Raw genomic sequence first — 21,041 nt, 5'->3', positions numbered from 1 at the left:
AAATAAATTTATAAGACACAATCCGCGCGAAGCGCGGAAAAAATCTCTAGTGAATATAAAAATTATATAAAAATATATTTGCACTTTCCCATTACAAATACATAATTTTTTACTTCTTTAAATTTTAAATCAATATTAAAAATATGTTTTGAAAATTTATGATTTATAACTAAAAATGCATAGAAGACTTATACTATATTATTCTTGGAAATACAAAACAATACTATGAAATGTAACGGAAAATTAATTAGTTATATGAATATGAAGACCTATCCATGTTCTGATAGCATTAGTGAACAGTGAACACAGTAGTATATTTGTTTTTTAACATACGTGCCAAGAATGCACTTGGGACCATATGTTATGTACTATTTAAGCGTCTCGAAGTTCATGTAAAATCAATAATATTCAAGAAATCGTTAGGCATACATTAGATGTTTTATAAGAGTCTAGTTGATTAGGCGGGCACCTAAACCATTTTTTTAGTACCTAGACTGATTTTTAAAAATCATTTCGTTTAGGTTTGATTTACCGAATAGACGGAGGATAAACCGATCTTTTATAACACTGGGTAAATATATATGAATGTAAGGGAAGATTAAAAGATGAAATCCAAAAAAAAACTCATTTTAGTATATATTTACATATATAGGTGATGATGCCTCGAGAAGAACTGTTCTCTAGCCAAGACTCTAACATGCTTCAGATACGAACCAATCTCCATCTCTCCCCTTCTACTAGCTTCTTCCAAATTACACAGCACATCTTCAATAGCCTTATCTGCCGCCAAGCTCTCCACCAACAGTTTCTTCTCTTCTTCCATTTCAAACATCTCTTCGACTCCCACGTCCTTGGACGTCGCTTTCATCAGCTTGGGATAGTTCCTCTCCACCCATATAGCCAACACATCTGTGTCCTCTTCGAGCTTCAGAACATTCTCTTTAAGTGTCTCCCTCTCTGTCTCAAGGTCGCTGATGATCGTTCTAACGGACTCTGATCTTTGCTTCACTTCTGTCTGGAGTCTCCAGAGGCTTTCAATCTCTTCCTCTGATCTTGACATGATTGCCAACACGTCGTAGTGGAGACTCGTGACTAACCTGTCTAGAGCTTCGGGTCTTGAAACCGACCGAGTCTTGGTCGGGATGGAGTCTGTCTGAACAAACGGGTGGTCATTAGCAAGAACTCTCCTGAGGTTTCGAACGAAGTTGAGGAGATTGCACGGTGGGTATTCCCAAGTCTCGATGTAGTTAGAGTTTGTGAAACCAGAGGAGCTGACGAATGGGTGGTTGGTCCGAACCGGAGTCATCGAATCAGGAGGGATCACAAAGACAAGAGGAGGAGTCAACGGGTAGTTCTCGTGAACCCAAATAGTCAACTGTACAGCTGTGCTTTGTTGAGGAGTACGTAGAGAGCCATCAAGACGAAAGAGTTGAACTGTGGTTCCGTTGTTGTGGTTGAAAGTATCAGTAGAGAGGTCGAAGTTTGAGAAGTCTTGGAGGAACGAAGTTAGATGCTTTCTTATGACCCATTTCTGGTCTGGATCGGTGTAGGACAGAGCAAATGGACCAGTTGCAAGAAGAGATTTCTCTATGAATTTTAGTGGAGAAGATGATGACGAGGATGCCATTGAGGCCAAAGATGGGTTGGTTCTTTGCTATTTTATGATGTTCTTGAGTTCCTGAGTTTTATTGTTTTATATTATGAAAATTACTTAAGATTTTGTTGGTTGGTCAAACAAAGCTTAGAGAACAAGGGATAGTGATTGTTGTGTTGTTTCTTGGAAGTTTACTTTGGTCTTTATCCTTTGTTTTCTTAGATTATATCTCTGTCACTGAATCAGTCATGTGTTTAGTTTATTCTAGATATTGGCTTGGTCCACCTTTTGTAACTAAATTCTAAAAACAATCGTTTTAGAATCACTTGACGTTGACTATATAGCTGCTGATTGCCAAGTCTTTTATGTATTTTTAAAGAACGTTAGCTACAATCACAGATTCAGAGCAGTGAAACTATGAAGATGAAATTATATATTACATCCGATCATGGTTAAGTTATATCATTCACCATCTTGATATATTCAGCCTCAGGATATGCACCTATCCTCCTCTCATGCTTTTCCTTATTCCCGAGCATGTGTTTCTTTTCTTCGTCCCATTGTCCAGATAGGTGGTCCTTTTTGTTCCACAGATGCTTCACTTTTCGTTTGGAATCGCTATATAGATCCCTTGCGCATTGCCTAATCTGCAGTTTGTCTTCCCAGTCTTTTTGAATCTCTCTGATCAGCTTCTTTAGAACCTAGATAGAATTGGCAGACATTTTCTCATTGGCTAGTCTATAAAAATTATGTAGAGATTAATAAGGCTTAATCTCTAAAAATAGTGTGTAAGAATATAAACTCACACGTCGGAGTTTCAATAAAACTAAGTAATATATAAAAGATTTAGGTCAATCTACGTATCGTTAATTGGTTTTAGGTTGGATGTTTCAAATGAAAAAATGGATATTCTTACTTTTATTTCCAGCTCCACAAATTTTCTCAAATTGTCACAACTTGTAGGGTTACAAACCAGTGTACAAGTTAAAACAGCTTTGTCTTTACACTTGTTCTTCTCTTTAACCTCATTTAGGAGACCCTGTATAGATCTTCTGCTCTCACTCCTTGGCATTTTTCTTTGAATGTAGTAGAGCTAATGATATGGAAAGACAAAATATTAAAAGGCCACTTATGATACTTGTAAGCACACAATAGTACTAGTAGTACCTCACGGCTAACTTCTCTGAAATCACGTATTGCTTCACAGTCCAGCTTCTGCCATTGTTCATCTTCCAAGCTTTCAACGCTGTTGGACATCGAGAATTGTAGGCTCTAAATGTCCAAAGCAAGTTTAAGGAAAAAGTGTGTGTTAGTTATATGATTAATTTGTGTTATAATGACATTTGTTTATTTGGAGTATCATTACATGATCAATGGTTTCTTCTGTTGTAGGTATCTTGTCAAGAGCCTCATGTAGTTTCTTTACCAGATTGTTGCACCAGTCAGTGAAAGCTTCAGCCGAGGAACAGAGACTGTCGGCACGCCTTCTCTCATTGTATAGGCTCTGCAACTGTGACTGGCCACACAAAAAGATAAAGCATTTTTAATGTTTTGGGTGGTATGTTTCAGGGCTTACATGTCTTGAAAACTTACATCTGATTCTATGTACTTTTGGCTTGTGTGGAGATAATCTTGTTCCACCTTCTTGAGTCGTTTCTCAGCTTCTAAGTTATGTCTCTCCAGTTTGTTGCCTGTATAATCCATAGCCTCTTTTCTGTTTGTCGTTTTTGTGAATGCTATTAACAAAAAGTCTTTGATAGTATCTTTACTTTGCAAGTATTCTGTTCTTATATAATCACATTATCTGAGTATTAAACTGATCAACGAGGATCTTGCTCCCCACGCCAAGGAAGTACATAATTTCGTCAACGAAACTATTAATAATTCTGTACATATGCAAAGTACGTGACATTATAGGTTTACTTCTTTAATAATAATGTAGTAACAACAACTCAATAGAAGCCAGCTCATTCTCTTCTCAAATGATATTATGAGTGTCTCAAAAACATATAATAGTGACTAAAGTAATGTTTAACCCCACAAAGCAACCAACTAGCTGGATCAGACTTTCTGATAAGTCATTCTGATCTGGATCAGTGTAGGACCGGGAAAAAAGACCAGTGGCTGATGATGTTGATGATGATGATTTTGAGGCTAAATCTGGTTGTGCTATTTGTGATGTTCTTGGTTTTGAAACCTCATTCTATTGTTTTCACAATGAAAGGACTTAAGATATGTTGAGTCAAGCTTAGGGAATAAAGGATAGTGACTGTTCTGTATTATTTTGTGGAAGTTTATGTCTTTATTACTTAATCAGTTAATCTAAAGCTAAAAGATTATTGTGAACTAGGTGAAATGGACCACATTGTTAGCTAGGTGGTCCAGTTTTACTAACTCTGATGATGTGCTTCTCTAGATTCCTCTCTTTTTTACTTCTATATCAGCTTTATGCCTCGCCATTACATTTGAATTGTCTTCGCTTTGATATTATCTCATTTCAGCTTTTCCTCTACAAATCTTTATCATCTTTCATTTGTGAAACCTAAAAAAAAAACAATTTCCATTCAAGGCCATTAGCTTTGCCAAGAATTTTCATTGTTTTTTTCTCTGCTAAGACTTTGAGACCGTGTGTACATGTAGCAGTGAAACTATATGCAGGTGAAAAATATTGGTGAACTATTTAAGAAAAGGTGAAAAACTCCTAGCACCAGATTAAAATATTACAACCCATCATGGTAATTAATGATGTATTTAGCCTCATGATGTTACCTAACCTCTTCTTTCTATGTTCATATTCTCTCAGTTCATATTAGCTAAATTTCTTCTTGAGCCTCCCATACTAAATCAGCAAATCAAATACATAGGAACATTTTATCTTCTCAAAGGATTCTGAATGTCTTATTAAAACCAATAGGTGCAACAATTATTGGTTAATTATTATAATCCATTAATCTCACAAAAGCGAAGACAGAGTCACAGAGTCTGAACACAGTCTCCCTTACACCAAAAAAGAAAAGACAAGGGGAGACACACTGCGATTCATCAGTTCATACCCTTAAGTATCAAAAAAACTATTAAGGGACTCAGAACACTCCTATCTCTCACAACACCTCTCTTAGAGGCTTTTTATGTCATTATAACAAAAGCTTCCACACAATCTTCAAACACCAAAGACTATGGAACCACCTCCCGATGCACTCAACATATCTACCGTTTCCTGCTTCTCCTCTCCACGAACGTAAGTAGACAGCCACTTCGATTTAACATACTCAGCTCTCCTCCACGGTGGCACATGAAGTCCTTTCTTCTTCAAACTCTGCTTTGCCGCTTTAGATAGAAGCATGATGATCCTCTGCAACCGATCCGCTTTGCCTACAAAGATACAAGGAATAGTTTGCAGGATCGACTTGTAGGTCTTGGTCGCACGAGCAATCTCGAAGTTGGACTTGAAATTAATATCGATCAACAGTCTTTTGCCTTCCATGATAACATCCACATACTCATACTCCCCTGTAGGATAGGAAGGAGTCTTCTCCCATCGAGATTTGCATATAGCCGCATCGTAACCTAACCTCACCAACACACTGACCAGGTTCTTCAAGCAAGATTGGTCTTTACGGTTACTTGTCTCCACAATCTTGCTCACATCAGCCATTACATTCCTCTCGCTAATGCTCGTACACAGAACCAAACTCTACAAAAACGAATCTGGATCCATCAGGTTTCTGCTTTACTCTTTATTAAGCAAAAACCTAGAGAACATACCTTGAGCATCACGCAAGCTTCACCAGACGAACACTTGACATCATCCGACCATTCAGATTCGTCGTCGGAGCTCTCTGTTCCACTCCCGGTAAAGCAGCTACACCGGCTACGACCGCACCTCTGTTTCTCCTCCTCCTCCTTGTTATCCTCCATGAAGTTCACAACCATCTTCGCTAAACAGACGGAACTAGGCTCGAAATCTCCGGAGTTGCCTCTAGAAAGCGGCGGCGCGTCGAACTCGCCGACGGTGGCGTTCTTGATACTGAACTGACGCTCGAAGAGGCGCTTCAAACGCGACTTCGGCATTTGCTTCATCGTCGGTAGATCTTCCGACAAGTCGATCGGTTGGATCTTCGTGTGAAACGGCATTACGATGGTTTCGAACTTGAGCCAAAATATATATATATAAGAAAAAAAGAGGAGAAAGATTGCTTTATTCTCAAGTCTTTAGATACGGTAATAAAGTCACCGAGATACGCGACGACGCGAGAACGTTAGAGCTTTATGCTTTTTGTGATCATTAGTTTTGAAGAAAAACTGAATTTTCGAAAACGAAAAAAAAAAAAAAACAGAACAAAATCTTTCTGATCTGAAACTGAACGAAGAAGAAGACAAAGGATAAGGCTTTGTGTTCGGTTTTTATAAAGAGGAAGGATATAGTGCACACGTGGTTGTCCTACGTGTCAAAATTAGTAACTTCGAAGACGGTCAGGAACACGTGTCGTGAGATTAAGGGTGTTGGTTCTTCGTAAGTGACAAAGATCCGGACGTGTCTGCGACTCCACTTGTGCCGGAGTCTGTTAACGGATCCACCCGGAATAAGTTGATAAAGAAGATGACGGAAATGCCCCTCCGTAGTTTTAGTTCGTACTTTTTGCTTTTGTACGAAAGTATATTCGCCTATTTTTAGTACAGTATATCCGTATACCGTAACTTGTTTGTAGGGGTTGCTAATCTCATCGTTTGATTTCTCTTTTTAATCTAGAAGCTTAAACGAGATACTAATTGACACGCAATCAAACACATTTATTTTCTCGTGAAAAAAGGTATCTAACAGTTGATTATACGTCACGTTTGTTTTCTAATATTAAAAGCAGGAATAAAGCAATGCAGTTAAGTGAAGAAAACAAAAAAGGTGTCAAATAAAAAAATGTTCAAACGATTGTTGTAATTTATTTTCTCTTTTTTTAAGAAAAAAACATTTTCTCTTTTTTTAAGAAATTTTTTTTTCTCTTTTGCTCCTTGTTTTTTATTTATTAGATGTTTTATCCCTTTCACAAAAAAATGTGTTATCCTTAAAACACAAGATTTTTTTACAAAAATATTTTAAACTTCAAAAATATAAAAATTTGGGCTTTTAACTTGTAAGCAAACAATCAAAAGTCATCTTGCCGTTTTTTTTTCTTTAACCATCCCTTCACTTGCATAAATGTTTTCATAAGAGCATCTCATACTCATTGCTATATTCACCTTTTAAAATAGAGATTGATATTTTTTCTTCTATTTATAGAGGAAAAAATAAAATTCCACTATAATAGACGTATACTTTTTTATTTTCAAAACATCCCTTCAACTTTTAAAATTTTATAATTATAACAAAAAAATTGATAAGAAAATACAGTTTTTATAAACATAAAATCACACTTTTTATTTACCAAACAATCTTATAATGAAACTTTAATTTAAACAAAGTTATAATTATAAAAAAATCTTATAAAAATTAAAACTAAATAGAGTTGATTTTTAACTTTCATAAATAAAAAGTACTTGTTGTAAAATAAAAATAAAATTTTTAAGAATATTTTTTTTTTAGAAACAAAAACAGAGGAATACATCGGAGAGAAACACATCTGTATTTTAGAGTTAATCTATTTTTTTTCTAAAAAGGAAACACATCGGAGAATGTCTAAGCATATACCAAGGTAACTTGTATAAGTAAACCTAGCTCTACCATTTTATATCGTCAGTATATTCAGTTTCAGCGCTAATCTAAGACCCAATAAATCATTGGCCATTTCAAATTATTTTAACCATCCAAGTATAAAAATACTTCGAGCTCAAATATCGGCCCAGGCCCATATACCCGTAAACTAACTCAGTCGGGTCGGGTCGGTCTCTAACACGGCCTTTTATCTTCTCCGTCGACGAGTTTCGTCTCTCCTCGGCGACGCTTAAGCCCTGAAACTCAACTCCCACTTCACTATCATCCTCCTCATCCTCCTCCTCTCCATTTCCCTTTCTGTATGCGTAGAGAATGACGAAGGTCTACGGAGTCGCCGACTTCAAGCGCCACAGAGTCGCCGAGTACCCCCTCGAGTCCACCACTCTCCCGAGCACCTCAATCACTCTATCCGAGATCCAGCACGACAGATTAACGAAGATCGCCGAGGAGAGCTGGACCCGAACCGGAGGAGGCAAACCGTTCGATCCGGAAGTCGTCTAGGAGATTTACGCGGCGGAGCTGAAGGTCGCCGGCGGCGGCGGCGGCGGCGGAAGGAAGCCTGTTCCGCTGCAGCGGGTGATGGTTCTCGAGGTGAGCCAGTACTTGGAGAACTACCTGTGGCCTAATTTCGATCCCGAGGCGGCCTCTTTCGAGCATGTTATGTCGATGATTCTTATGATTAACGAGAAGGTAGTAAGGCTTTTTTTGCTCTCTCGTGCTTCGTTGATTGCTAATGATGAGAGCTTTAACTTGCTTCGTGTGTGTGTTTGTGTGCGGTTGTAGTTCAGGGAGAATGTGGCGGCTTGGATTTGCTTTCATGATCGTGAAGATCTTTTTAAGAAGTTTCTTCAGAAGGTTCTTCGACTTAAAGAGGTTTGTGTTAAGTAGTCAATCGACTTACTGCCAATTGGTTTTAAGTTGGAAGTCTATAATAAACCCGAATCTAACATGGTATCAGATAATTCTTGTTGTCTCTGGATTACTATTGTAGGGAAGAGAGTTGACTATTGCTGAGAAGACAAATTATTTGGTCTTCATGATCAATGCATTTCAGGTTTGTTTAGTTTCTTTAATGTATTTTTTTTTCTTTTCAATATAGGTAGGAAGTATTTAGATTGATGCTGCACATGGCTCAAGGTCAGATAATACATTATGTAGTAAGCAGTAATCGCGGACAATTCTTAAAATGCTTGCCAAGATTCGTATTTCACGGGGACTATCTCTTGTTTCACGTTTATTTTTAATATCTGTGACTGCGTGATGTTGCAGAGTTTGGAAGATGGGGTGGTTAATGAGACTGTTCTAAGTCTAGCAGGATTACAGTCTTGGCACAGTTTGTCTTATGGACGTTTCCAGGTAGGGGATTGGTTCAGACAAATTTTGATAAGGATGATTGTGTATTTTTGTAGTTGTTTTGATGTCATTATTTGATTCTCGCGATTGTAGATGGAGCTCTGCCTTCAGCCTGATTTAATAAAAAAGTGGAAGAGGTCATCGAAGAAGTGGGCAGCTGAGGCTATGTCAAAGGGGGAGCAGTTTGATCCATCTTCATCACCTGAAGCAAATTTTGTTCGAGGCCTAATAGAAGAATTCGTCGAGGTGCTTGATCACGGTGTTTTTGCGGAGGAGGTTGATGATACTGCTGTTTCTCAATTGGTCGATGATTCTTCTGTCTTATACTGCGAGAGATTCATGGAATTTCTCATTGATATGCTGAACCAACTTCCAACAAGAAGGTATTAATATTTCACATCAGGGCCTCTATGCAAGTTATTTGTAGTAGGTCAAAACCTGTATTCTGCGTTATAAATGTTTCTTTTTTGGTCTTGATAATGTCTCCGTTATTAATCATGATACGCTGTGTCCATATTCTGTATCATTCAGTTACTGGACCTTATTTTTTCTTACTCCATCTCGTCGTCTTGATTTTTACAGATACTTGAGACCTCTTGTGGCGGATATAGCAGTTGTTGCCAAGTGTCGACTGAGTGTCCTATACAAACATGAAAACGGGAAGCTTTTCGCCCAATTAGTTGACTTGTTACAGTTCTACGAGAAGTTTGAGATTAAGGATCATGATGGAACACAATTAACTGATGATGAAGCACTTCAGTTTCATTACGTTTTATGGCGTTTCAGCTACTTGCCTTTAAGAAAATACCTAAGGTATTTCCTGGTATCCATGGTTAATTAGATAGATAGTTTTGCTTACTATGTTACTGATGGAATTTGAAGCCTTCAATCTGCTTTCGTCTTTGTTATCTAATAATATTTGGGTTGTCTTCTCTATGTTCTCCTTTTTTTGTTATTTTGTTTGTTTCAGTTGCAAGATGTGTCTTTGGCTAACATTGGTTCGGTTCACAAGAGTTCTGATCTTAGGAGGAGATTGTCTGCGCTTTCTCTTGAAGATTTAAGGGATGTTGTCTGCTCAAAGGTATTATATCTGGAAGGCTTATTATTGTAGGTTCACATGTGAAAATAATCATTATGGAATCTTGCTGCTGGTGGCTTTAGTTTATTTTTTCATAAATTTATGTTCCTTTACAATTTAACTTACGAAAACCGTGGACTTCAAAGATACTTTCCTTGATGCAAATCATCTCAGTGAAAGTTTTCCAGATTATGAGGTTATTAATTATTTTCTATGGTATATGATGTGATCTAGAATAGCCTCTTTTTCCATGTCTCTCATAAGTCGTGCACTGCAGGTATCTTTCGTAAATGCTGATGGTGCTGAAGTTCTGGATCCAAGGCCTCCGTTTCGAATCACTCTTCCAAAAACACTAAAAGGGAATGCTAATGCTCTTTCTGGAAATAAGATATCTGAAGTAGATCCAGCAGAAAATGTTGATATGGTGGATGTGTCCCCGAAGGAGAAACTTATTGTCGAGGCATATACCCCACCAGACCCAGGGCCTTATCCTCAGGACCAGCCGAAGCAGAACTCAGTTAAATTCACACCTACGCAGGTACTACTAATTTCTATATCCTCAGCAGTACACCTATTTGATTAGGACCATTTGGTTACTATGTTATTGTGCTGGCTATGCTCATCAGCTTTGTTATTCGTGACATATTTTTAATATTGAGAAAATTGATCACTGTAGAATTCACATATCCTTACAGAACAATCAAGTCAAATAGAATGCTACTCATCATCTTTATGCGGCCTCATTGTGTTTATATCTGAAATTTATTAACCTGTATAAACTTTTGTGCATTCTCGTTCGAATGAATAGTAAAGCATTTGGCTTAGTCTCGTCTCTTTGATCTAGTTAAGAATCCCATGATATTCTATTTTAATGCGAAAATTTTACCTGAAGTTCCAAAAGTATTTTTATCACCTCAATGATGGGACCTTTTCTCTCTACTGGTTGATAAAATATTCCAAAACATATGGCTTGGATTCAAGATGAATAGTTTTTAGTTGCAATTTTTAATCAAACCATACTTATTATTGTCCTGCAGGTTGGAGCGATCATTTCTGGTATTCAGCCTGGGCTCACTATGGTGGTTCGTCCACCGGGTACCGGAAAGACTGATACAGCTGTGCAAATCTTAAATGTGCTATATCATAACTGTCCTTCACAAAGGACCTTAATTATCACTCATTCAAATCAGGCTTTGAATGATCTTTTTGAGAAGATAATGGAGGTACTATTGGCGTCTCTCTGTTTTTTTTTGTTATATTGAGTAATGGTTTAACAGGTTCTGACCGACAAATGTTACATGGGTTTGTTTTTTCAGAGGGATGTGCCAGCGCGGTATCTACTCCGTCTAGGTCAAGGTGAACAAGAGCTTGCCACCGATCTTGACTTTAGCAGACAAGGCCGTGTCAATGCCATGCTTGTTCGACGTTTAGAACTGCTCAGCGAGGTTGAAAGATTAGCAAGATCACTTCAACTTCCAGAGGATGTAGGTTATACGTGTGAAACAGCTGGGTATTTCTGGTTGCTTCATGTCTACTCGCGCTGGGAGCTATTTCTTGCTGCTTGTGCTGGAAATGAAAACAACCCATCGTTTGTTCAAGATCGCTTCCCTTTCAAAGAATTCTTCTCAGACGCGCCTAAACCTGTTTTTAGCGGGGAGTCATTTGAGAAAGACATGAGGGCAGCTAAAGGTTGTTTCACTCATCTCAAGACTGTTTTCCAAGAGCTAGAAGAGTGTAGGGCCTTCGAACTACTCAAATCAACTGCTGATAGAGCAAATTACCTGATGACCAAACAAGCAAAGATTGTAGCAATGACGTGTACTCATGCGGCATTAAAGAGGAGAGACTTTCTTAAGTTGGGATTCAAGTATGATAACTTACTGATGGAAGAAAGTGCTCAGATTTTGGAAATCGAGACTTTCATACCAATGTTGCTTCAGAGACAAGAAGATGGCGTTTCACGACTCAAGCGCTGTATATTGATTGGTGATCACCACCAGCTGCCTCCCGTGGTGAAGAACATGGCTTTCCAGAAATACAGTCACATGGATCAGAGTCTGTTTACGAGGTTTGTTCGTCTTGGTATTCCATATATCGAGCTTAATGCTCAAGGAAGAGCGAGGCCAAGCTTAGCCAAACTCTACAACTGGAGATACAGAGACTTGGGAGACCTTTCCATTGTTAAGGAAGCACCCATCTTCCATAGAGCAAATGCTGGTTTCTCATATGACTATCAGTTGATTAATGTGCCTGACTACGAAGGGAGAGGAGAGTCAACACCATCTCCATGGTTTTATCAAAATCAGGGAGAAGCTGAATATATCGTCAGTGTCTATATATACATGAGATTGCTAGGATATCCTGCTAATAAGATATCTATATTGACGACGTATAATGGGCAGAAGCTCTTAGTCCGTGATGTTATCAACCGTCGCTGTGTTCCTTATTCTTTCATCGGCCCGCCTAGCAAGGTAAACTATCCTTCTCGTGTGTTAATGCATTGTGTGTGTGTGCAATGCTTCCATATCTATTGTGGTGTTTTGATCGTCTTGGTTTTGTTGTTTCCTCAGGTGACTACAGTGGACAAGTTCCAAGGACAACAGAACGACTTTATTTTGCTGTCTCTTGTACGGACACGCTTTGTTGGACATCTACGTGATGTAAGAAGGTTGGTAGTTGCAATGTCACGTGCTCGTCTCGGTCTGTACGTGTTCTGCCGCCGCTCTCTCTTTGAACAATGCTATGAGCTGCAACCAACGTTTCAGCTTCTTCTGAGAAGACCCGATCGGCTCGGACTCAACCTGAGTGAGAACACATCACCGTAAACAGATCGTGCGGTGGAGGAAGTTGGAAATCCTTATCTTGTTCATGATGTTGAAGAGATGGCACACATAGTTCACGATAGGATGAACGAGTTCTACAAGGTAACGACTCAAAACTTGCTTGGATAACTAATTTTTGTTTGTTTGGAAAGTGGTTTGTTTCATGTGTGTGTGTGTGTGTGTGTGTTTTTCTGTTGGGGACAGGCACAAGGGGTGTACGAGCAATACCAGAATCACAGCCCACAAATTGAAGACGGTAATCACATGGAGAGTGATGCAGTTCTTGGTGAAGATGGTGAACCTGAGATGAAGATGCAGCCACAAATAGAAGACGGTGATCACGACATGGAGAGTGATACAGTTGTTAGTGAAGATGGTGAATCTGAGAAGAAGATGCAGCCAGTGGTAGATGGTGTAGTTGAAGAATCATCAAAGGAGACGGTTGGCATGGAGGTGGACTATGGATTTAGCAGTGAGAATGCGAAAGCTTGATGAGAATTAGAGCAGATCAAACCTTGAGTTTTCATTTCTTCGTTTCCTTTCACGTAACTGGTAAAATCACTAAACACCTCGAATGATTTTAAATTGTACAACAATTCCATCGATGCATATACTGATTTCTATTTCTCTATATATAGAGGATCAATCTATGATAATGTTTTGTTGGTGATGAGATAGAGCATTATAAATTTAATGGATATGGAGTCACTGAGCGCGGTATATCACTGTTGTTGCTTAGAAACTCGTATAGAATCTGATAAGACATGTTTAAATGTTGGGACAAGGATGAAATCAAGCTTCTCGCCTGTCATCCAAGCTAGTTTAAGAGTTGTGTTATTGCTCAAGTCTTGGGACTAACTTGGCAAGTCCAAAACAAACGAAAAATTTGACTCCCTTGTTTTGTCTTTTTTTAATAAAGATCTTGTGTTATGTCCTTTAATCAAACACAAGGGAGCATGTCTACAAACAAGACAATCCCATAGACACAGATTAGCTTTTCACTCTTTGAAGTCATCCTTGTCATCTTCCGGAATCGGTTGGTTTCTCCAGAACACAGCTAATCCACTCCCGCCGAGCTGCATAATGCAATGGACCATGATTACAGCAATGCCACTAAAACATAAACTACACATTGGTTCAAAGAACAATGCCTATGAAAACTTACCGCCATACAGACAACACTGACTGCAGAAGGAACAGCGACCAGAGGATTTGTGAAATGCTTTTGTGCAAGCAAGAACCCCAGCGCTGAACTCTACAATTTGCCAAAAACAATAAACTTTCTTGAAAAAGGAACTTCTTACCAAACAAACGGCAATATATTTGTTGGTGTAGGAGAAGTTAACTTACTTGCATTCCACATTCTATAGAAATGGTGCGGGAAGTGGACTCGCCAAAAGAGAACTTTGAAATCCAATAGCCAATAGCAAAGGCCGCAGCATGAAGGAGTGCTACTGGGAGTATAAGTTGACCTCCTTGAGTTTTCAAAACCTCTGAAACTTGTCCAATCTTTTCACAAGAGTCAATACTACTTTCACTCCTAAAGAATTCAATTTTTCTGGTTATATGGAATTTTACTTACCGGGCTAGCACAGAGAAGAGTGGTCAGAATGACTCCTATTAGAGGTGTCACTGTTATAATCTTCGACGTAAACTTAGGAAAGAACTCATTAGCCAGAACTGTCACACAAATAAAAGAAGACTATATAGTCCATAAGAAAACATGGGCAAATTCATTGTTCTAGAAACACTGAGCTCAATACTTTACCTCCAACTATAGTAGGCACCAACACTACTTGAAAAGTGCTAAGAGCTAGTCCCTAATGTCAAAAAAGCCTTTGTTATGGCAGGATGCAACTATCTTGTTATACAATTCTATTTTGCTTCTTTCTAGTTACAAAGAAAAACTCACAGCAGCATCAACAGGAACAAGCTGGCCAGCAAGAAGCTTAGTGAGAAGAGGAGTCATTATAATAGCTCCAATGGTTGAACACCTGTACAATTAGAGAACATATTATTGAGAGGCCTTCAAGAACGAAAAAAAAAACAAGTGAAGAAAAAAGTATATACGTTGTCATGAGTACAGAGAGTGCTACGTTGCCCTTAGAAATGTAGGTGGCAACGTTTGACGCCTGTCCTCCAGGGCAGCATGAGACCAAGATAAGACCAGTTGCAAGAGGTGCCGAAAGCTTAAGAGTCTATGACAAAAAGGTTTGTATTAGTTTGCTCCTCAACAATCTATCAAACAACAAAAAAAAAAAGGGAAACAATACCATTGCGATGAGGAAACCTAACACTGGCTTGATCATATACTGTGCAAGAAAACCAACACCCACCTGCAAGAGGAGTCCAAATGTTAAAAACATATGTCACAAAGAGAGTAGTCATAGGGTCTCACCGTCCAGGGATTACGTAAACATCTTCTGAAATCTTCAAAAGTAAGAGTTAATCCCATGGAGAGCATGAGAAAGCCAAGACCAAGAGTGAAGAGGTCTGTTTCCAACCATGTAACCTACATAAAAAGACAATTAACTCTTACCACACAATGGTATATAGATAAAACAAATAAGAAGCATGGAAAGCATTACAAAAGATGGCTTGAAGATGCCAACAAGTGTTCCCAAAATAACCTGCACACCAACAAACAAAAAAGAAAGCATCACATTCACTCACCATTTTGAGATTATCAAACGCATATAGAGTTCATCAAAAGGTACCCAAAGTGGGAAAAGGGTGGTCAAAAGCTCAATAATCTTCTCGTACTTGCTCAGTTCCTTAGGAGTGCTTTCAGGTGCATCACCTGACAAATCTGCAGCAGCATTGCAAGCAACTCGGCTGCTCCTGTAAAGTTCACAACGAACATGTTAAACAAGAAGCTAACTTGAACTTGACCCACATCTAAGTTAGATGTCGGCCCTGGTCATGCTAACCGAAACATTTGCCACAGACCCCTAAATTTTTTTTAAAAAAAATTACAAACAAATAGACCTCAAAAAAAAAAAAAATTAGATTTCCAAATTTATAAAATAAATTTTCTTAACTAAACATAACCACGGGCCTCCAAAAATCTTGCATCTAACTAGAGAAAATTACATGATTAATTTTATTTAGTCCCCAATAAAGTACCTGGAGGAAGGTGACTCGAGAGCAAAGACAGAGCGTAACGGTCTACTACTGTTCTGAATCCTTAAACTTACTCCAGCTTTACTAACGGGAAACAACTTGAGAGAATCTGAAATAAACACAGAGAAATGGATTCATCAGCAACAAAAAAAGCCAGAGACTTTGTGTTAGATTAAAAGGATCGCTGATGTTATATACCAGGTGGAGTTTGAGCTCTCCTCACAAGAGTTACAGGAACCCATGAAGTGCAATGACTTAATCTGCCATCTGTTGGCAGAACTCTGGAGATAGAGGCCATGGAAAGGGTTTAAGGATCACAGAGAAAGAGAAGAAAATGAAATAAAGAAGATGACTCCAAAGAAGCTGGAGGAAAATGTTTTTTTTTTTTTTGGAGCCTTGTGTGATTTGGTGGAAGATGACAAGAGCCACACATTTTTTTTAAACTCAATCTGCACAAAATATCTCAAGAAAAATATTTAAATCTTTTTACCATATTTGATTAACGAAGAGTGTGCTTGTCACATCGGAATAGTCTGCCTTCCCGCCGGACTTTATGCCGTTTTGGAGATGACACGTGAGTGCCATTCTTGCTTATCATAATATTGGGCTTGAGTTTTGTTTCTGTGGCCCACTAACTTTAATAAAAAAAATTGGATTTCATATTTTATTCAAATCTGGTCCGTATTAAATTAGCATTTGAAATGATTATTCACAATAATAAATAAATATTTCAAATATTCAACTTTATGTCTATCATGGTCCGGTTGTAAAATATTTAAATATTTTTTTTTTAAAAAAAATTCAAAATATTATTAACCGAATCCAAAATGAATTTGCATTTAAAATAATTCTTTTTAAGAAAATTATAAAAAAAAATTCCTAATCAAAAATATGATTAACCAAAACCAAACCTAACTCGAACATATATCAATCCAATCCAAATATAACCCGAACGTGACGTCCATGTGAACTACACTTTGGCGTGGCAGGCCTGATTTGTATTTGGCTCTACCTACATTTTTTTTTAGTTTTAGTTCTTTTTTCAAATATATACAACATATCATTAAAAATCAAGAAACAAGAGTAGTTTGATTATTTTTATAACATTTGTTCAAACCGGAGAGAGAAAAGAAGTTTTTCTTACAAGTCACACAAATCACAAGCCAAGAATATTAAAAGAAAAACAAAGATCAGATGTTGGAACCAAGCAAAGTGAGGAGGAAGTCCTTGTAGTCACCGGAAACATCACCAATAATAGCGTTATCCATGCTTGTATTGTACATGTTGAAGTACTCTCCTCTTGCTTTCATCAGATCAATCTCTGCACGCGTCACAATCCCTCTCGTCAACGAATCTTCATCTGTTCCAAACCCTTCAATGGAGTCTCTTACAACCTGTAAATTAAACATAAACAAAAAACACAAAAGTCAAAGGAAAGAAGATAAAACACCTTTGTTGTCTACTTGAGTAACATCTGCTCAAATGTTTTTGAAGTACCTTTGCAAAGTGTTTCTCAGGGAACTCAATGCACAGGATCACCATCTGTAATAGACTTTTCAGATCAGCATCTCCCGGACATCCATCAACATCCTGTCCATATAACAACACAACATCAAGCATCAAGTAAAGAATTACATATAAAATCTTTAAAAAAAAATAACCAAGAGATTCGGGCAGAAACCCGTAATCTCCCAGTGCCGTAACCACAACATGTAATATTAGTTTTGTTCCGGAAGTTCGAAAGCAGTCGAACTTCCGACACAAATGCTAGGGTCATTTTCATTCGAGATAACGAATACACATAACATAAATGAAAGCCAAACTCACCTTATCTAACGTGTTCCCATAACTCTGCTTGTAAGCAACAAAGGTTTCTCTGAGCTGGTAGATACTGCGAGTTCCTAATATGTATAGGACATGATCATGATCTAGTTGCTTCGCTGTGATCGCTTCACGCAGCATACCGGCCTCAATAGTAGCTACTTCTGTATCAGCCATATCTTTGTCATATCTAAAAGAAGTTGCCAAAGTCACCAGTACCTGTGTGCAGTTTATACAATAAAAGACCATATCAATACTTTAGCTTCTCATGACAACAATCAAAACTCAAAAGAAGGTATACCTTTGCAAGAGGGAAAGGGACAGAGGAAGCAATGTGTTCTTCAAGAGATAAGTCGAAGAGAGAACAGTAAGCTTTCCTCACAGCAATCAAATGGTTAGGAGAAGTTGTGCAAGAGATCTCTACGATGATCTTAAGTTTCTCTATGCTTTTCTTCTTCCCATTCAAGACGTTGTTAGCAAGCCTTGCGTCTCTCTCTGCTGGAACATAAGTCCATAAAACCACAGCTTTCTGCGAATACAATCACAAGTTTTCATGTTTTCATGTGATAGAAGATAGAAAAATCTATAACCTCAATGTTTTAGTACCATGAAATCACCAGACAGCTCAGAGGTGAGAACATCAATAAGATCTTTGCCGTAAATCTCTCTGTAAGTCTCTCTGATTCTTTTTCTCTGACTCTCGTTTCGTTTTCCTAAGACGCGTATGATCGCCTTCTCGTCTGTTCCCCATCCTACAAAGACAGACAATACATCTTGTTTCGAGAGAACCACACACAACACAAAAATGCAGAAACCGATGGTAAACGTACCGCGGAAAGCTTGGTTGAGAGTTTCGGAATCTTGAGCTGCGGAAGGAACTTCGTCTGGTACTCTAATGGTGGCCATTTGAGAGATGTTTCTCTTTTGGTTTCTTTATCTCTCTTGTTTCGTCTGAATCCGTTATTTACTTGGGTGTAATTATGTAATCAGGGAATCTTATTTGACGTAAATACCCCTTAAGACGTTACTGTAATAATAGCTTTTGTTTGTTCTGTTTGAACTGTAATATTTCGAACTTCGAAGAAGACGTTGACTACGAGGGTCCAGTATTAATTATATATTACTTAGTAGTCACTATTTCTATAACTATTTTCATAATCTATCTATTACTTACCAGTTACCACTTAACCCACCAAGGAGCTCCTTAAGATAATGTTTTGATTATGAAAAATTTCTTAGTCTAATAATCTAATTAATGATTCGTTAATGTTTGTAATTAAAGTCTGAATCCATACAATATAGTTTATCATCATTTATATAGATTAATGAAAATAAAATTACTAAAAGTTGATTTAGTGCAACTAATTAGTGAAATTATCTTCGAATTGTCCATTGCAAAATCGTTGGTTTTGGTTTATACATTTAAATAGAAGGCCTCAGTTCATAAAAAAAATTGTTGATTTAATCATAATTATAATCAAATTATTACTTTTTAAAAAAATATATTAAATTTTCACTTTAGTGTAAATTTAAAATAATCCCAATGTGTATGCACATTCATCAGAAAGAAAATAGGGATATTTTGTGTTTGTATAAACTATGTTCTCCTTGTTTTTATCTTCTTCCATTTTGCCACCAAACACTTAGATTAGATAGGCTATAATGTCTAACCTAAACTTTTCATATTTAATGATATTCACATTCCAGCCAAAAAAACTATGTTGTAAGTCAACAACATGTCTGTCTCTGTGACATATGCGTATATAACTAATAGATTTAAGAGGATAGAAAATGACGGGATCTTATGGCTGACCAGAGGCGTGCCTACAGTGTATTGAAAAAGGCATTCGCCTTAGGCCCCCGATTAATATGAACTTTTTAGGGCCCCAAAATTTAAAATAGTTTCTAATCTAGTGATTTAAACTTATTTTTTTAAAAAACCATTTTCACATAGTAGGCTAACTAACCTTCTGAATTCATGTGTTTTTTTCCTATATGACATAATATAACATAAACTTATTTTTTTTACAGTGTTAAACTTGTGTATTTGGTGAAAGTGATATATTATATTGTAAAATGGTTTTCATTTTAGTTGTAAATAAATTTATTTTTAAAATTTGCCTTGGACCCCTAAAACTCTTCGCACGGCACTGTGGCTGACGAATAAGTTTAACCAAATCAAATCAAAAGAGATAGCGAAATGCAAATCATATACAGACACTGCTGTTATGTCCCCTCTAAATTATTGCGAAGTCGTCTCTTCGTGTTAAACGTGATCTTGTTTACGGGCACGTCTGCAAACGGCACACTATGTCTTTAGCTATATATTAATTTGGTTGACCAATTGTTTCTTTTGAGATAGGGACACATGAAGGTATGACAAAAAATAATGTAATTGTACATTACAAAAAATAATAATAATGTAATTGTACAACCCCGATGACAGATATGCAGCAATAACTTTTTATTTTATTTAAGCACCATGTGAATGTGTGATGCTTGTTGGAGTATATTAAATAACCTAATCACTTATTAGTCTCGCCATGGAAACGTGATGGAGGCTTCTCATCTACTCATTTGAATCGTTGAGAGACAGTCTGGACATAATGAGAACGCATCAAACTTTTTTAAAGAATACATTAGTATTAGTTTAAGAGAAGAAGAGCTTGCCATGATCTTCGAACCCTGTTTTGTCCATTTATGTGAAAGATTTATGATCTTTGAAACTTCGTCCCACGTACCAAATGATTCAATATTTATTCTTTGTCTTCATTTTTTTTCCATGAATGCTGGTTTGATTGCCCTTTTCGGATTTAACATCCGATAACGTTATATATGTAAACCTCTACAACTTAATCGATCGTTTCATCTGTTTATTCATTGTAATTGACTAATTGTTATCTGATCTTCGTTTAAGATGGAGTGAATCGCACGTATTTGACTTTTACTAGTCTTCTATTATTGATTATCTGAGATTCGACCTATTCAAAATCACATGGATCTTAACCTTCTGTAGTGTATCTTATATTATCTGCCAGAGGACATGCAGGTGTCACTTATAATTAGTTTTCGTTGTAACTTTTCTAATGCAAGTTTAGATCACGACGTAAAATATGTAGTCTAGTGTTGTGTGATATAATGTAATCACTGAGGTACAGTACAAACTCAATCTAGTACATTTTTTGACAAAAATAAATAAATAAATAAAAATATACCTCTCCCAGTATAGAAGACAATACATACATATGAAAACGGTTAAAAATTCATCTTCTTTTTCAAAACCCCGTTTGGTATTTTACATAGCAAAATAAATTCAAACATAAATCGTAAGAATGTGTCACGTTTTGCCTAACTTCTTAAGTCAATTTTCTAATTCGAACTGTTCATACTATATATAACATATGTATCTCTAATCTGTAACTATTTTATATAATATAGTAAAGTATTTTAAAATAAAAATTTGATATGATTATACATTTTAGATAAAATTATTATATTTTAATATATTAGTTTGAAACACAAGACAATCTATACTATTAAAAG

The 21,041-nt window shown here is 37.1% G+C and overlaps 6 protein-coding genes across 8 annotated transcripts; 1 reads left to right on the top strand and 5 right to left on the bottom strand.

Moving 5' to 3' along the window:
- Positions 1–538: 538 nt before the first annotated feature.
- On the bottom strand, positions 539–3,683 carry LOC103865689 (protein ELC-like). Of its 3 annotated transcripts, none has more exons than XM_009143519.3 (5): positions 3,188–3,683; positions 2,961–3,110; positions 2,762–2,866; positions 2,619–2,687; positions 539–2,295 (listed from the first exon to the last, which is right to left on the bottom strand). In XM_009143519.3, the coding sequence occupies exon 5, from the start codon at positions 1,625–1,627 to the stop codon at positions 641–643; it is 987 nt and encodes a 328-aa protein (XP_009141767.2). In that variant the 5' UTR covers positions 1,628–2,295; positions 2,619–2,687; positions 2,762–2,866; positions 2,961–3,110; positions 3,188–3,683; the 3' UTR covers positions 539–640. The 3 variants fall into 3 exon arrangements, with proteins under 3 accessions (XP_009141767.2, XP_009141766.2, XP_033145833.1); XM_009143518.2 differs by having other exon boundaries at positions 2,511–2,687; positions 3,188–3,680; XM_033289942.1 differs by having other exon boundaries at positions 2,511–2,687; positions 2,961–3,680.
- On the bottom strand, positions 2,047–3,298 carry LOC117125662. The gene is made up of 5 exons (XM_033289416.1): positions 3,188–3,298; positions 2,961–3,110; positions 2,762–2,866; positions 2,568–2,687; positions 2,047–2,295 (listed from the first exon to the last, which is right to left on the bottom strand). The coding sequence occupies exons 1-5, from the start codon at positions 3,296–3,298 to the stop codon at positions 2,047–2,049; spliced, it is 735 nt and encodes a 244-aa protein (XP_033145307.1).
- Positions 3,684–4,507: 824 nt separating the features above from the next.
- LOC103865688 lies at positions 4,508–6,845 on the bottom strand. Its single transcript, XM_009143517.3, has 2 exons — positions 5,360–6,845; positions 4,508–5,288 (listed from the first exon to the last, which is right to left on the bottom strand). Exons 1-2 carry the CDS (start codon positions 5,726–5,728, stop codon positions 4,755–4,757), a joined length of 903 nt encoding a protein of 300 aa, XP_009141765.1. The 5' UTR covers positions 5,729–6,845; the 3' UTR covers positions 4,508–4,754.
- Positions 6,846–6,925: 80 nt separating this feature from the next.
- On the top strand, positions 6,926–13,274 carry LOC103866002 (RNA helicase aquarius). Its single transcript, XM_009143874.3, is given in 14 exon segments — positions 6,926–7,991; positions 8,085–8,174; positions 8,293–8,355; positions 8,571–8,657; positions 8,748–9,037; positions 9,237–9,421; positions 9,424–9,467; positions 9,625–9,735; positions 9,854–9,928; positions 10,010–10,270; positions 10,770–10,955; positions 11,049–12,203; positions 12,303–12,656; positions 12,759–13,274. Coding segments are annotated over 14 exon segments (3,567 nt in total). The 5' UTR covers positions 6,926–7,613; the 3' UTR covers positions 13,047–13,274.
- A 183-nt stretch (positions 13,275–13,457) lies between these two features.
- On the bottom strand, positions 13,458–16,239 carry LOC103865687 (sodium/pyruvate cotransporter BASS2, chloroplastic). Its single transcript, XM_009143516.3, has 13 exons — positions 15,876–16,239; positions 15,681–15,786; positions 15,272–15,395; positions 15,143–15,184; positions 14,953–15,066; positions 14,828–14,890; positions 14,625–14,752; positions 14,467–14,548; positions 14,323–14,374; positions 14,137–14,234; positions 13,905–14,063; positions 13,720–13,809; positions 13,458–13,630 (listed from the first exon to the last, which is right to left on the bottom strand). The coding sequence occupies exons 1-13, from the start codon at positions 15,973–15,975 to the stop codon at positions 13,553–13,555; spliced, it is 1,236 nt and encodes a 411-aa protein (XP_009141764.1). The 5' UTR covers positions 15,976–16,239; the 3' UTR covers positions 13,458–13,552.
- A 485-nt stretch (positions 16,240–16,724) lies between these two features.
- LOC103865686 (annexin D3) lies at positions 16,725–19,230 on the bottom strand. Its single transcript, XM_009143515.2, has 6 exons — positions 18,329–19,230; positions 18,105–18,250; positions 17,800–18,027; positions 17,505–17,717; positions 17,175–17,267; positions 16,725–17,071 (listed from the first exon to the last, which is right to left on the bottom strand). The coding sequence occupies exons 1-6, from the start codon at positions 18,402–18,404 to the stop codon at positions 16,868–16,870; spliced, it is 960 nt and encodes a 319-aa protein (XP_009141763.1). The 5' UTR covers positions 18,405–19,230; the 3' UTR covers positions 16,725–16,867.
- Between the last annotated feature and the right edge of the window lie 1,811 nt (positions 19,231–21,041).

Source organism: Brassica rapa, chromosome A04, assembly GCF_000309985.2.
Source record: "Brassica rapa cultivar Chiifu-401-42 chromosome A04, CAAS_Brap_v3.01, whole genome shotgun sequence".
Taxonomy (NCBI): domain Eukaryota; kingdom Viridiplantae; phylum Streptophyta; class Magnoliopsida; order Brassicales; family Brassicaceae; genus Brassica; species Brassica rapa.
The sequence above is the reverse complement of the archived record's forward strand: the minus strand, read 5'-3'. Positions and strand labels throughout refer to the sequence as shown.

Coding starts and splice junctions, on each gene's coding strand:
- LOC103865689 (XM_009143519.3), bottom strand. CDS start 1,627: ATGGCATCCTCGTCATCATCTTCTCCACTAAAATTCATAGAGAAATCT.
- LOC117125662 (XM_033289416.1), bottom strand. CDS start 3,298: ATGGATTATACAGGCAACAAACTGGAGAGACATAACTTAGAAGCTGAG. Junction 2,867..2,960: donor CAGAAGAAACCATTGATCAT/GTAATGATACTC, acceptor TTGGACATTTAG/AGCCTACAATTCTCGATGTC. Junction 2,688..2,761: donor TCAGAGAAGTTAGCCGTGAG/GTACTACTAGTA, acceptor CCATATCATTAG/CTCTACTACATTCAAAGAAA.
- LOC103865688 (XM_009143517.3), bottom strand. CDS start 5,728: ATGCCGTTTCACACGAAGATCCAACCGATCGACTTGTCGGAAGATCTA. Junction 5,289..5,359: donor AAGCTTGCGTGATGCTCAAG/GTATGTTCTCTA, acceptor TCGTTTTTGTAG/AGTTTGGTTCTGTGTACGAG.
- LOC103865687 (XM_009143516.3), bottom strand. CDS start 15,975: ATGGCCTCTATCTCCAGAGTTCTGCCAACAGATGGCAGATTAAGTCAT. Junction 14,891..14,952: donor GTTTACGTAATCCCTGGACG/GTGAGACCCTAT, acceptor CTCCTCTTGCAG/GTGGGTGTTGGTTTTCTTGC. Junction 13,810..13,904: donor CTATAGAATGTGGAATGCAA/GTAAGTTAACTT, acceptor GGCAAATTGTAG/AGTTCAGCGCTGGGGTTCTT.
- LOC103865686 (XM_009143515.2), bottom strand. CDS start 18,404: ATGGCCACCATTAGAGTACCAGACGAAGTTCCTTCCGCAGCTCAAGAT. Junction 17,718..17,799: donor TCCCTTTCCCTCTTGCAAAG/GTATACCTTCTT, acceptor AACTGCACACAG/GTACTGGTGACTTTGGCAAC. Junction 17,072..17,174: donor CTGAGAAACACTTTGCAAAG/GTACTTCAAAAA, acceptor TTTAATTTACAG/GTTGTAAGAGACTCCATTGA.